This window comes from Protomyctophum parallelum (genome assembly GCF_964188405.1).
Source record: "Protomyctophum parallelum genome assembly, chromosome: 3".
Lineage (NCBI taxonomy): Eukaryota > Metazoa > Chordata > Actinopteri > Myctophiformes > Myctophidae > Protomyctophum > Protomyctophum parallelum.
In genome coordinates, this window is record NC_139698.1 from 15,064,374 (window position 1) to 15,080,415 (window position 16,042).

At 42.4% G+C, this 16,042-nt stretch overlaps 1 protein-coding gene across 1 annotated transcript in view; it reads right to left on the reverse strand.

Annotated features, from left to right (window-relative positions):
* Positions 1 to 6,101: 6,101 nt before the first annotated feature.
* crppa (CDP-L-ribitol pyrophosphorylase A) overlaps positions 6,102 to 16,042 on the reverse strand; it is a 42,007-nt gene continuing 32,066 nt past the window's right edge. The window contains exon 10 of the mRNA XM_083761548.1: positions 6,102 to 7,637. Coding sequence (XP_083617674.1) covers positions 7,533 to 7,637 — 105 coding nt within the window. The 3' untranslated portion in view covers positions 6,102 to 7,532. The remainder of the gene's footprint in view (positions 7,638 to 16,042) is intronic.

Below are 16,042 nucleotides of genomic sequence, written 5' to 3' on the forward strand. Positions count from 1 at the left end.
AGGACTCCAGGAGAGTGTAATATGGAGGGTCACAGACAGTATCTTCCTCAGCTCCGTTCCCTGCTGACCAGGCACCCTGATCAATCAATTGAAATCACTAGTGCCAGCAGTGACAAGGACACAGTGTCCTACCGGCTTCCGTGTCCTACCGTCTACCAACACTGTGTTTATCGGAGCACCCAGCCAAGCCGGAGGCATCACTGCCGGGAATCCTAACCCTAAGTGGTGGTGGGTGACTGATTTAGTCCAACACCAGCTGGACCCCCCTTTGCATTTCTACACTTAATGATTCCTCATTTCCTCTTTGATTTTAGGCATGCTTTTACCTTACTAACACAAACTGACTACAATGCATAGGCTAGCTAGCGGTTCAAACCAACTGACAACCTGGTACAGGTGAACAGGTGCACGGTACTTCATGGAAGTACGTTTTCATTTAAAGTAGTTTTCTTTCCAGTCCTCTTGCTCTACTCTCCTTCCCCCTGCCGAATGTGTTCTTAATAAAACATGCACTTCCGCACAATGATGATGCATGTGGACAAGACATCAATCTATAACGCTTTGTGACTTACTTTGCTAAAAAAGCGTTTCATGAATACATTTGACTTGATTTCATTCTGCTGAACAAAACCGTGATGCAGCCACAGTAAACAAAGGCAACTCTTCAGAACTTGCCACTTATAAGAGGGTTGCTCACCGCACAATTGTGGCTCACCACAGCACCACGATGGGCCCCCCGGCCCTATTCACTCTGGACACTATGGGTACTGGGTTGAACCAGAATCAGGCATTATGTCATATGAAGCCACACACTGACTGAGTGACTGACTGACTGACTGGATGGCTGCTCGACTGACTGAGTGATGGAGTCTCCATTTCCAGCAAGCTGTTTCTGGCCAGGCTGTCAGCTCAAGAGTCCACGTCCTGCTGTGTCCCATTTATAAGGATAGCCTCATGTGTGCAGACCAATGACAGCACAGGAGGGGAGAAAATGTGGAATGCATTTGGCCAGCACAAGTGGTCAGGTTTAGGGGACGAGAGACACATGTGGGTTAGCAGGGGGGACCACACAATAGAAAATACAATAGAAGGTATTCTGCCAGGTTGCGTCTGCGTGGTATGGGAATGCTGCCTAAATCAACAGATTACTCCACACAGGAGAAAAGGTCATTGATGACTTGTCTAATGCTGACAAGCAGACAGACGGCTCCCACACTAGTGTCCATAAAATCCTAACCAATTTCAATCACATGTACAGTAACAGTATTCACTCTTACCATCAAGACAGATGTGCAGAGCAGAAAACCTTCCTCACGAGTCTCTTTAATAGCTACCAGAAGACAGAGCTTGAATTAAGTAAGATGATATACATTATACATAGAAACACAGTTCACTTAAAATGGCAAAGTGAAAGTGAAACCCTCAAGTCATTAATGTGACATTAACATCAGGGTTGCACTTATAGATTTAGTTTTCTTAGCGATTATTCTATCGATTACGATTACGATTTTTTAGTGTGTTTTTAATGTTCTGTTTATTACATTTTAAATAAGAAAACAACACAAATCAAGACACTATTACGTTTTGGTTAACTGAATAATAATTATAATTATAATTTCAGACCTGTGGGTCCATATAAAAGAAAACAGTACATAATATAAAAAGACAGATATAAAACAAAACAGATCACTCTAGGGCAAAATAATCAGGCAAATTAATTATTAAAAATCACACCGGTGTGAAGTGAGGGGCACTCTAATCATCGTACATCATCATCAAGAATGGTGGTCCGTTATTGGCCAAGGGTTCCCACTGACATACATATGCCGAGACAAATATGACGTAAATTCACCGTTCATTGTCAATGGCTTTAATGTTTGTTCAGACAACACAAACATTAATGCTATAAGAGTGGCTAGCGCCCCTCAAAAATAAATAGGCCTTTTCTCCAATTCTCTCTGAGCCTGGATGAGTATTTATAACTATAACGGCTTCTCATAGGGCTGCGGACACATCAAGCCGATACAATTGTGCATCAAGTCAACTAGTCAAGTGTGTTAATGTGCATTACAAGTGGGCGCACCAGCGAACACAAACAATAGACTGGCTTTATGCTATCTGGGAATGTGGATCAACATAGCATCATTATAGGATTAATAGACTTTGATTAGTCTGGTTAACTGCTGCAGCCCAACTGGACGTAATAGTCCATGTATTACTGTACCTTGTTGCTATATATATATATATATATATACTATTGAAAATATTACTAACCAGTAAGACGTCCTGCAGACGAGAAGCGACAGAGGTCGCGTGCACGCATCCGCCTGGGTGACGGCAGACTGCTGACGAGCACTGGCGCTTTGGCATGGGGGTTCAGATCAACATATGGAATGAATTCTGTACTGGCCATATATGGAGAGTGTCTTGAGTGTACATGTGTTTGATGAGGTCAGATTAACATATGGTTACGTGGGTGACTTACTGACGGATGGGAGATGCAGGTTTTCATATCATAGTAACCCTTGTATGGAAGACAGTCAATGACTGTGTTTATATGATAAGCTAACATTTCTATTCACACATCATAAGCACTCATGTTCCTTTCACCTCAAGATAAAAACTGTGTTAAAATCGTTAGAACAGCTGCAGCTCTAATTAAAATGTGACATTATAACAGTATGTTGCTCCCCCCAAATCCCTACAGTAAGCAGTCAAAACGGTTCTCTTTATACTACTTTTTATTCTTTTTGATAAATTTGCTTTTTTAAATTATTATTTATTTTTCAGTGAATTGATGAGGCAATAGGAGTCGAGACAGTATTGTAGATGGTGATGTAGCCTGCCTACATGATATCATGGTCATGGGGAGAAGTATTCAATAACACTCAGGTTGGTGGTACGGTAGATCTGCCAAAGGAGCACAGGGATCAAACAATACTGTCCTAGCTGCTTCAAGTACAAGCTGAACCATAACAAGACAGGCTGTAACCAAAACAAACCAGGCCTACACAGGCTTTAGTTCCGACATACTATAATGGTGTGTCGGATCTGCGTGTGCACCCCAATACAACATAGTAGTATAATTAAATCATTCTTCTGCACTACTGCTATGTCTGAGGAACCAGCATTCCCTGAAGAAGGCAACTCTGTTTGCCGAAACGTTGGAAATAAAAACTTGCATCGTGACTACGAGCTGTGCGACCTCTCCTCTTTCCAGTCAATTTTATCTCCCGCGGTCAGCACCTCTTTACTACTGGTGTGCGCTCCAACCTCCTTGTATGTCTGAGGAACCAAACATAAATAAAATAAATAAGATGTTACTCTTATGTAACTGTACACAAGGCCTAACAGTAAACATCACCGTGGAACTTTTTCATGTGGATACCATATTCTCCAGGTTCAGAATGACTTCATTAGGTCAAATTCCTAAACACCTTGCCTCCAGCATTCTTGTCCAACACTATTGTACTTGGTACTCCACATAATCCAGCATCCTGGCTGGACGTTATATTCTGTGCTATGCTTTGTATGCTCTTCTGACCCCTTTCTATGTTTGTTTTAAAGTATCCAGGAAGTGTTTATTGTGGATTGTCTATTGGTGTGCGAGGCATTCTTTCCTTTGTGCTTGAGACTTGGGGACCATTTTGGCCCCAGTGAACCCAAACGTGGTGATCCAAGTTTAGGGTAGGCAGATAGACATCTTTGGGGGCACGAATGGACATTGTGCAGACATCACATACACACGAGTCACGACACTTAAAGCTTTGGTAAGGCATGCACACACAGTACACATAACACAGTATGGCTCAGGGGCAAAACAGCATCAAGGCCATAATCAGAGCTCTGTGGTTGGCTGGCCAGGGTGACGACGTGCTGTCTGGGAATGGCAGACCTGCAGACAGCCATACTGTGGTATCCAAGTTGGTTCTCCCTGTCAACCTTCAGTACCACTGGTGGTGCTAAACAAACCTGGCCTGTGGCTTAGAAGTTAGAACAAAACCAACTCCACTATAAGGACAGGATGGGCCTCCAGGATGGGGTATTATATTAGATACATTCGTACAAATAGATTTGTACTATAATTGTGCTAGATACTAAGTCAAAGAGATGTTAATTTGTAATGACACTATAGTCACCAGTTCTGTGGTATTGGGCTCTATGGTAAACATTTTCACCCCAAATATGATGAAGCATTTTGTGTAGTGTGCTGTCTCGAGGAAGGCTCAATACAGCCCTCTACTGGAGATAGAATGCCAATACAATCGAACTAAGTAGAAGACTTCATGGCCATGCTGTCCAGCAGGTGTCCCCATACACCTACATAACATCATAACCTAACCAACTCCTTGGACAGATCAACTTTAAATATCTTCTATCACATATTTTACCACTCAAACCCCAGTTACCATATTCTGTGGAGAATTAGCCAACAATAGTAGATCGACAATCTCACAATGCATCATGTTTCGACACGTTGTGAGCTTGTAGTTCGGCTATTTTTGCCAAGAGATTTGGAGAAAGCAGTCCATGTGCAGAGCAAACTCAGGTCTAAGTCAAGTGAGATTAAGTAGTCAATGGACCAAGCACATTTAAGATGTCAAAATCAAACATTCGTAACCCCTACAACTACAAGCCATGTAAGGAGACATGCCTAAATGATCACACAAATACATTTCAAAAATCTATTTAAAGAATCACCTCTCATCCCTTCCGAACAATAAAGTAGAGGTTGTCAACCCCGAGGCAGGCCTCTATCAACACATGGAATTCCACTCATTTTGTGGAGGATGTTAAGATGCAGGAAACTGGAGATGCCCTGGAAGTGTGAGAGAAGTGAACACAAAGCAACAGGGGATGTGTGCCGCACACACTGGAATGTTTGGTGATCAACAACTAAAAAGATGCTTTGATGTATGTGGCTTTTTCATCACTCCTCCTCACCTCCTGTGACATACAGTCCACAGTATCCGGAGGACAGCACGCACACACGTGCACATGCGAACACACACACACACACACACACACACACACACACACACACACACACACACACACACACACACACACACACACACACACACACACACACACACACACACACACACACACACACACACACACACAGCTAAGAAGTGGAATAAGCCCTGATCACCTCTAATGACCTAGGCTCTGTTTATTTGACACTTTGGGTTGCTTCAAAACATTCGACACAATAGCAGCACACACACTATCGCCCAAAGCAGTGGTGCACACACTCGTGGGTCGTGACCCAAAGCTAGGTCATATACAGTATCTATTGCGTTGCATTAGAATGTCAATGCAATTAATTTCATGAGTCAAGTAACTCATATAGGCTATATTTAAACTGAATATTTCTGCGTCATTGATGAACTTTAGTGGTTCTCAAAGAGGGTTCAGTTCATGGACCCACAGGGGTCTTTGAGGGGGTTCCAAATGGACCCTTACAGGTTTGTAACAGAGTTATGGAAGTTAAGAAATGAAAAGATTTGAGGACCAGTGACCTAAGGTACTCTCTCACCTATATCATCAGCCTATAACACAAGAGTAAAGAAAATGCCTCAGGGTCTCCTCATATTAGACCTACTTTACTAGAGGAAACAGGAGTCTTTTATCCTAAGCTCCTTCTGAAGACTACAGTGATGTGTGAGGTCTCCGATATAAATATAGGCCTGATGTTTTATGACCCCCCCCCCCTTTTCCTTTAACACTGAAATTTGCTCTTTATGACAAAGGGTGATTGGCACTGTTTTCAGCCTGGGATATACAGTATATAGACTACAGTAAAATCCTCAGTGTTAATTTACCCATTTGTAACAAATGTAACCAAATGGACACAGAGGTCCATTTAGTTACATGTGTATACTCAGAGTTTAACATGATGTACATACAGTGCAGATTCACAGGGAGACAAGAGAGTTGCTTGTGTAAGGGGATCCGTTTTGTCTCTCCTTCTCCGGCTACAGGTGTGTATGAGCCCAAAATGATCTGGGTTATTATTATTATTATTCAAATAGAACACGACTCATGCAAAAGTTAAAAGAGATGGAGAAGCATAACTTTACTGTCATTTTATTGTCTTTAAAATGAGTTGTTTATATGGAACAAATTTGCTAATATCACAGAAGGTGCCATTTTTTGTATTTCACTAGGTCTAGTTTGGAACAACAAAACATTCAGTAAGCCTATGTTAAAACACATTAATACATACAGTGTTGTAAAGGTGCTCCAAACTAGACACACTGGCATGCTGAAAATGGATTGTGAATTCAGTCAAGTCAATAATAAATAATAACAATACTGCAACAAAGGTGTTTCAACTGTGCCCCAAACCAGGTTCAGGCTGGTCTCAGGAGCAGGACACACATAGCAAAAGGCTAAAATGGCACTGGAGTATCTCAGACAATAAAAGCATTTTCTTTCATTTCAATACATCTTCTGTCAGGTCATGACCACGAAGATGTATTGACAATTGACATATAAACACTTATCTTACATCGAAGCTCCACTGACTGTGTTGCGTCACGGTGCGTTCTGACAGCATCAAAGAATTTACCGGGACGAATTACAGCCATTGAATGCAACGCAACGTCGGCAGTGGAGCACCCTTCATTAATTAAAAAGGAAACATTCCCTGCGTTGACGTGGAGCCTCAGTGTTATTCTTGCACTCTGATAATAGTGCCTCATTAACTTGGCCTGTATCTGTATGGTGCAGGTACTATTATTAATTGTATTAACTGCAGCTGCATTGCTTACAATCACAGTTTACAATAAGGTCAAGCCTTATGCAGCCTTCCACTTTTTAACCATTCTGTAGTTTTTAACCTGAACTGAAAAACAAACTACACATTTAGCCCTAGGGGGTCATTAAGCACAAACTTTAAAGATAGAAGGAAAAAAAAGAGCAGGGTTATTGAACTGGTGCTCTGCGATTGGCTGGCATTAGTGCCAGGTGATGTCACTCTCTATGAAGTTCAACAGATAGTGACATCAGTTGGCAACTTGGCTCCACCACGAGCCAATATAAGTACACTGCTTTTATCAATTACTGTAAATGTCAGGCTTCGCACAGATTTGGTTTGAAGACCGAATAGTGGTGGTCGGTGCCAAAGCGCCCAGAGAGCACAAGCAAAAATCAGCCAGAGCCTTTATCTACTAACATATGATATGGCATTGCGCATGATATAATCTGGGATTTTGCATGTCATAATATCGTGATATTTACTGTTTTTGCAGTTGTCGAAAATAACAGAAATACCAGATGTGCAAGCTCACAACCTGACACGATGTGAGCTTGTAGCTCGGCTATACTTCTTATTTTCTTTTAAAAGAAAATGGATATTATTGACACACTGAAATATAATCGACACTATTACTACAATATTGAGGTATTTAGTAAAATATATATTTATTTTGTCCATATCGCCCAGCCCTAGGAATGGTCCAGCCAGCAGTGGGTCTGGACTGGAGTGGACATCAGGGGCTTTTGTGGACGTGTGCTGGTTCTCCTCATGCTTGTAGCAGCTGTCCAACCAGGGCAGTGCTTCTATCCCGGATCAAAGCCGATATGATTTCAGTAACCCTCCCCACTGACCGCTCCCAGCAATCAGCCTCCTGAGAGAGGGGAGGGGGCAGGAAAGAAAGAGCAAGAGGAAAGGAGAGGGGGGAAAAGCCCAAATTCAATAATTCAACGTTTTTTAGTTGTGACTTGCTCATATACGTAACGTATACGTGTATACAGTGTAATGTACAGTAGACGTGGCAGTTAGGTCTACAATTTTTTGCTTGTAATTTCTGACATTTTCTGCATGCGACACCAACGTACAAAGTATAAATCAGGCACATCAGTATCAGTATTACACAAAGGAAAGCTCACAGCGTATCAGAGGTGACATCACACACAATGTCCCTGTCTTGCCTTTTCTGAGTGGGTTTAATGAGTGGGTTTGTGGTCTCTATAAGACTGCCTTACAGTTCACTACTCAAACTTTCTCTCATGCGACCGTGTTGTTTTTGTATCATTATTTCTGCCTATTAAATTGAAGCAGCTCTCATTTTTAACACAATGCACTCTGATCAAATTTAATAAGTAAGAATCACAAACTCAGAATGTTATTCTATGGATGCTTTAAGTGAACAGGCGGAAGCAATTCTTTTAGAAAGTGGAACAACAACAATGTAGTTAAACCGGAGCACTTTCAGTTTTTTTCTTATCTATGCTGCTGAATTGCAGGTCCTGTTAATCTTGCGAGCTACAAAAGACCCTGCATTCTTTGCAGTTTATGGTGCATGATATTAGACAGATATACGCGAAAACCACACATAAAGCCTTAAGGAGACCACGCACTTTCTCATTTGCTCAGTCTCTTTGGTTTTTAAAAAGCAAACTCTACTGTTGTGGTTGTTTTGCTTTTGTGATTTGTTTTATGCCGTAACGTCCTGCACAATACTCTTTTAATGGTTTTCACTCCTCTAAGTTCACTCCTTAGGCTGTGACGACTCCTTACTTTGATTTAGTTACTTGATGAGGCCTCAGAATGACCCACATTCCGTCTTTCAAAGACATTGTGGTGCTGACTTTGTTTTAACCACCAGAGGAGTTCGGCACATAGATTTATGTTTAATGCTTTACCTGGTCTTTTTCATAAGTAGATTTTAATAAGGCTTTGACAAAGCTTTTGATGTTGAAACAAGCATGGAAAAGGAAAGGAAAAAGGGGAGTTTCATGGCTCCAAATATTAAAATGTCTTGTATTATTGAAAAAATACATATCCAAGTTTAAAAGAAAAAAAGTCTGGAAGAGATTTTGGTTTGTGCAATGGAACAAACTGTTTAGCATACCGTTAGTTCTGCATTTCACGTACCCCAGCCGTTACACTCATGTGTCAACACTTTAAGCAAGGTCTAATAGGATCAGGTCTGACTATATCATCATAAGGAATCCAATCCCCTCCGACACTCACTTTTTGGGTTCTCTAACCAGACTTTATCAGCAAACTCCTAGCAGACAAGTGGTTGGATTGTGAAAAAGACGAGGTGTGAGAGCGACCAGCGTGGATTGGAATCGGGGTCCGACCATGGATAATGTGAGCTAGAGACCCACAATCCAGTACTCCTGGAGCACTCCTCACTAATCAGAACCAGTGGAGACGGAGTCAGATGACACAGATTTTCCACACCGACTGAGAGGGGATCCGAGGCGAACGCGCTGGAGGACAGATCAGTGACTCCGGCCCCTCATTGATTAAAGCAACACAGGGAGAGAAAAAGAAAAGAAAGCCACGATGGAATCAAAATATGATAGTTTTGAATGGACTCCAGAAATGTTCCGTGTCAGCATTTCCTGTACTTTTTTTTAATATGTTTTTTGTGATTTTCAACTGGCCAGACATTTGAAGAATCAAACCAAAAGAAGAAAATGTGGTTATTTTCTGTTTTTCTTTTAGATGTACCCAAGTCATTGTTCTTTAGCTTAATTACTGGTACTGGGCTATGAGGTGATGGGCCAATACATCTGTAAGCAGTCAGCAGAATATGGCACATCGCAAACATCGCCTCCCCACCCCCCACCACCACCCCACCCCACCCCCCTTAAAGGAACACACGTAGGTTCTTGAGTGATGGGGTACAGTCGGGAGCTTTTATTAAGGAATCAAAGCATTCTGGTCAATCTGGTTGCCTCTTTTCACGGCGTGCATCATAAGCAATCAGATCAAAGCATACCGTTGACTGTTATCTAAAGGCAATCAGGTCTTCACACGGAGGGTATTAAAATGTTACATGTGTGGATGCAACATGCGCTGTGGGGATAATGAACGTAACTAAGACGATCAACAGTCCAGTACCACCCATGGGGTCCATGGGAAAGTCATGTGAACCGTGGGCTTATTGGAGACAGCTACAACCATCAACCCACAGCTAATGACTCTATCATAGAGCTCTGTTTTGTTATGGGTTTTGTTATGGGAAAAGACACACACACACACACACACACACACATACACACACACACGCCTGCGTACATGTGTGTTCACATACACAAATGTAAAAAAGAAAAAAGAAAAGAAAAGAAGGCTAACAATCACAAGATCACCAAGGATGATCAAAGTTTTAAGCATGTCTAAATCATAGATGTGAATTATTTCCACTCCAGATGTGTGATTCATGTGTGTGATTCGTGTGAGATTGAAATGTGGTTCATACTTCATACAAGGATATTATTGAATCAAGTAGTTGCTTGCTCACTGGAACACATATACAATTTGAGCTGTTTATTGACTCTCAGCGCAGCTTTAAGTAGTCACAACTGTCACTCAGAGTCTTCAAATGTGTGGCGAGAAAGGAAAAAAACAAGGCAAAAGGATATAGAATTACTTAAACAACAAAGCCCATGGACCTGGCTCATTTGCATATCTAACTGCTTTCAGGCTGAAATCTATCTGACTCAAGTGCGAGGAAATAGGGACCCCAATAATCGCTGCACAGCCATGAGCCACAATTCAGCCAGCTAAGTGGATGTTCTTGACAGACATGACAGGTCAGGTACGTCTCTCTCGACCCGGCCTCTACCGCGGGGCCCCTCCACCATTGGCAGAGGTGGCACTCCACTCACATCCACATCTCCCCTTTCAGCAGGGGACCATCCAGAAAGCATAAAGCAGTTTAATAATGAGGAGCGCTCTGGCTCATTGTCATGGGCAGGCAAACACGCACAGGAAGGCATGTGGGGACACACGCAAGCGCATGTTGACACGCATGCACGCATTCCCTGCATGCACGCATGCACGTACGTAAATATTAATACACATAGTCTATACTTGTGTGTATGCTTGAGCAAATGAATGCAGTCCACACTAATGCATCAAGAGGCACTCACACACACACACACACACACACACACACACACACACACACACACACACACACACACACACACACACACACAGAGGGGGGAGCTGGAGGGATTTACATGTCTCAAGAGCCCCAATCCGAGTCAAGTCTATAAGAAGTCCTCCAGGGCCGAGACGGTTTTCCACTGTCTTTTTTCCAGAGAGACGGTGTAAACAGCAAGGGAGAATTCAACTGAGACAGACGTAGCTGTGTATGGCAGTGGACAGACGCATTGGATGAAATCAAAAATATAATTATTATTTGAGGTTTTAGAATGAAAGCTGGTTGTTATTATTCACCTGTCCACACGGCCAGAAATTGCTCTACACGAGTGTAGCGCCAAAACACAGAAATCTCCTCCTCCGCCAAAAAAGCTTTAAGTGCACTCTAACTCAGTAGGAGGGCACGAGGGGAAACGGGTCAATTTTACGAGATTCACTCACCGTTTTATTTTGCCATTATTAGACATGAGGGGAGCTCACTTTCCACTTCAGAATGATGAACTGCCACAAATCCTCACTTAAAGGATTTCCCCGGCCAAACGTATCATCATTTATTCACATTAGTGGAAGGACTGTCACCAGTAATGTATGCCACAGTAAAATGGGAGCGCAGCACATTTACATTCGGAAATGTGACACTTTTTTCCGCTGACAGAAAAAGCCTCTGCTACATCGATTACCAACACATTCAATCCATCAGTCGCCTATATGGCATTGATATGGTTTGTCTTGTCAAATTTAACTTTTCAAATACAGGTTCTGTCAGCAACAACAATAATGTCTGAACTGTAAAGGGACAAATGCCATTGGACAGAAAGCAGCTTGAGAGCACTGGGTATGTGGTCCTTAATCTAATATCTTGCATTGACGTAGAACTAACAAAATACATAAACAATCATATCATAAAATCAGTTGAAGGAATATGCGCTCAATCACTTCCACATGCATGCCGTCACACACACACACACACACACACACACACACACACACACACACACACACACACACACACACACACACATGCAGCCAATGCGCACAGGCTTGTTATTCCAAACTTCTGCGTTTACGGAATGGAACTTCAATCATTAGGTTCTATTTCTGCATACTTTTTGAAGGGAGGATTTTGACAAGCTGTAAGGCGACAGGTCTTTGAAACACAGAGGAGAGGGTAGCAAGGAATAAAGCATCAGCAGACCACACAATAAGCAATCCCAAAACTAAATCTACTCTTAAATGCCACAGATGCAATCAACCTTTCCATCTAAAAGCAGCTTGTACCAACTCCACTGCCACACAAGAAGGGCCTGCTTTGAAGCTAAAGAATTCAGGCAATTAGGAGTTTTAACAGTGACAATTTGCACGCCTCTGTCATTCTCCCTAGATCCAGAGCCCCAGAGGACTGCTGCTACTGAGGGCTTCCACTTCTGTTCCCTTCATGAAGTGCCAAGGGCACTGGGTTCCTGAGTGAAAAACAACTCATGGAAAATCTTGGCTTAGTGCCCACACCATGAACACTGGAAAGAGTTGTTAGAATCACACCAGCTACCATAACCAAAGTGGCCAAGAACGTTGGACATTTTTATCACCACCTTTCATCATCCAAATGGCTTATTGTCACTGTATTTTATCCCTCTCAGGCTCTGACAAATGTTTGGGATATGAGTGTACTACAGTACCAATGATCGCCACATAGCATACACCACTTGAGGGCAGTAGCATTACTGGCATGACAGCCATGCAGCATTCTCTGTTATAGACGAGAGAGACCACCACCTAAAATTAACTTTTATTTATGCAACATCTCACTTTTATTGACTACCCTGAAAACAGTGAAGCAATCTTTCAGAACGTTCTCCCCAGATGACCTGTGCAATACAAGACCAGTGATACAATAGGCCTTAAAACACGATGTGCTTTGGTTTGAGAGAGGATTGAATTTCAGGGTTTCTGACAGCGTGTCCCCAGAGTGGGTATTGTGCCGCCCTCGCTCCCGTAGTGTCTCGATGTAGACAGGCAGTAGCTAGGGGGCTTAACTGAGAAGAGAGTAGGGGGTAGCAGGTCCAATTACTGGCCGGTCTAAGCAAGGGCCTGGTTAGAGCGTCAAACCAAACACCATTGGGGTCATATGGAGCCTCTTCCAAAGGACAGGGCAAACTGCTGGTTGAGAAACCTAAAAAGGCACAGAGGCGGGAGGGTCAGAGACCTACTGACCAGAGGCTACTGCTCACCTGAGCAAACTTTGCTAGCCACCGAAACCCTGCTCTGGTTTAGTAGTGGATAAGTTGCAAAATGTAGAGTGGAGATGTCACATGCATGAGGAGAATGAGAACACTTGCACATACTGTAGGAAGAGGCCATTTTCACGTTCATATTACTAAGCTTTAAGACTAAATTGCCTTCTCCAAGAGCATACCTTTGAGCTTAAATAAAACAAAACCTCAGCAATAAATAAAAAAGAATAGAAGGATGGATCCTGTATGAGAGTGTAGCATAAGAAGGTGAAAATTGATGATGAGATGACAGTGACAAAACCCGAAATTTCCTACGTCTTTTGGAAGAAGTGTCTTCAGGGAATCGTTTTTATTGACTAGTGTGGAAGTATTCAGTGTCGCTGCCTGAACGTCTGTATTTTAGATATCCTTGTCATTTTCAATCTGTCTCACACTTCATTTGAAAAGGATTGTAAATGTAGGAAAAATGAAAACGTATTGGTGCTTTACAATCCCACCCCACTTTTGTGTGCAACTGTGACTCTTCTCAGACTTTCCAGCCGTGGAAAAACAGACACGCACACATGAGCGCGTATTGATAAGTGCTTTTCAGACCCCATCGACACAACTACTGCCACATAATCCGGTCATGGTACATTGAGAAAAGCTTTCAACACAACTTTCCAAAATATCCTGTCTAGGGGCTTCTCCTGGACTAACAAAAACGTTTGTTGGTTAAAGCATAATGTGTGTCTTCTGTCTCGCCTCTTTAGAAAAGGCAAACTTGTAAGAAAGGGACACAGAAATTGGCAAAGAAAATAGAGGGAGCCTGTATTTCCACAGGTCCTTTCAGTACGAATATTGCGCTCTCAATTAGCTCTGATGAGTGATGGCTTTGTTTGAATTGGTCCCACCGACAGACATATTTCTAAACACTAAACCAGAACAATGGAGTTATGGTTATGGAGTTATGAAGGCGTTAAGGCATGGGATGGAATTTTTTCACATGGATATACTGTACCTCACATGGAGTGAAGCAGCCCCACATCCACACATGCTATAAATACGTAATAAGTAATGCCTCGCTTATCACTCTACATCACATTAATCAAGTAAACAAAATACGGTCTGACTCTGTATCACAGGGCTTCTAAGGTCAGGTGCAATCGGTGCAGGTACAGGAATATTCCCACAGAGACACCCACCAGCCGTGACACACCCTGGATTTGAACTGCACACATCCTGGTCATGGATTAGTACCCTCACTTCCATTCTTAACACAAGCAGGAGAGTGTAATCACTGGCATGTCTCCCGTGAGCCAAACATGCAAACATAGGGTGAAAAACTGTTTTTATGCTGCTGTCAAAATAACGACTCACAGCAGACTAAACATTAAAGGAGTATGCCGGCCGTGTGGCCCGACGGATGTAGTGTGAGAATAAGAGAGGATTGCAGGAGTTGCGGAAATCATTTTCACGTGGTGCTTTGTGAAAACACACCAGAAGTGTGCAATACATTTGAAGACATGAACTACACAGGACCAGTTTTAAGTCAAGAAATCATACACTGAAACCTGCTTATTTATGACAAATGATGAATCTTCTAATCACTGCACTTTCAATTGGGTCCATCAGGGAGGAGAACCTTTTTATATATATTTTTACTTTACTCAGATTCAATTTCTTTCTTTTTACAGAACGGGATCGCCAAACAAGCTTGTGTTGATGTCCCACTCTGGTACTACGCATGGCATGGTGTGCCATTCCACAGGGATTACCCACAACCCTAAAACAAGCATGCGTACAGAGAGGTCCCCTGCAAACGAAAGCATGGCAGAGCTGAAAGGTGAACACTACAAAAACAGTCCTTGATGAAGCCTGTAAACTAAAAAAGTAATCCCTGCAGTGCTGTGCTCCCCAACAACATAGCTCAAAAGGTGGAAACTCAAACCACGACTACTGTGGGTGGTCACAGACAACTCAAATCCAAGTGGTAAAACAAACACACATACGCATACATACGCTTTGACGTTATTTTGTGTGATTGAGTGTTTACAAACTAATTGCATGGATCTGGATCACATTAAACCTCTTTATACGAATACATCCTCTTGTTTGTAACAGTTGCCTCCCCGTATGTCATTTTTCAATTGGGTGTAAGTCAAGTCATATCAGCCCGATGAGCGCTCTTGCTGGTCTTTTTAATCTAAGAAATCAAAGCTGAGTAAACACACTGCTTTGGTATGCGTTAAGTCTTCGAGCCAAGCTCCAGCGGTTGAGTTTCACACATACCGACACCACATCTGGCGCACTCTAGGCGCGTAAGATCAAGCTTGATATCCTGCACATGTTGTGGCAGTGCGAGTCTCTCCCAAGGCTCTGACCTTAACACCCTACAAATACATCACTAAGGAGGGAGGCCAATTCCTGTGCTTCTGTCTGTATGGAGATGTCAAGAGACTCCACCAAGAGAACGCCGGTTACCTCAGTGCCTCTTTCCAGCATAATCTTAAATAATCAAGTTTGAAGACAACGATTTGAGATCAAAGGGGAATCATTAGGCAGATAACGGGAAAATACGTGTGAATTGTGGAGGGTGGATATTGGTATCGTAAATCTAAGTGCAGTGGATCTAGTCAAGATAGGCTGACACCACGTCTGAAGTCATTAGGGTTGGTTTTGGCTATGTTTTTATTTGCTTATCTTATCTGTGCCCCACCACAACCTCAAGGTTGTCCCAACTAAAATGTACCTTGACGTGTGAATTGGACAGAACAGGAGGAAACCGAGGAATATAATTTAAATAGAGAAGTTGCATTTGTAGCAATCAAATCCAGTGAGCAAAACAAGCGATCGCTTTCTCTTAGCGGAGATAATGCGTCACATCTACAAGTTGGCCTGTCAACATAGTACTCCA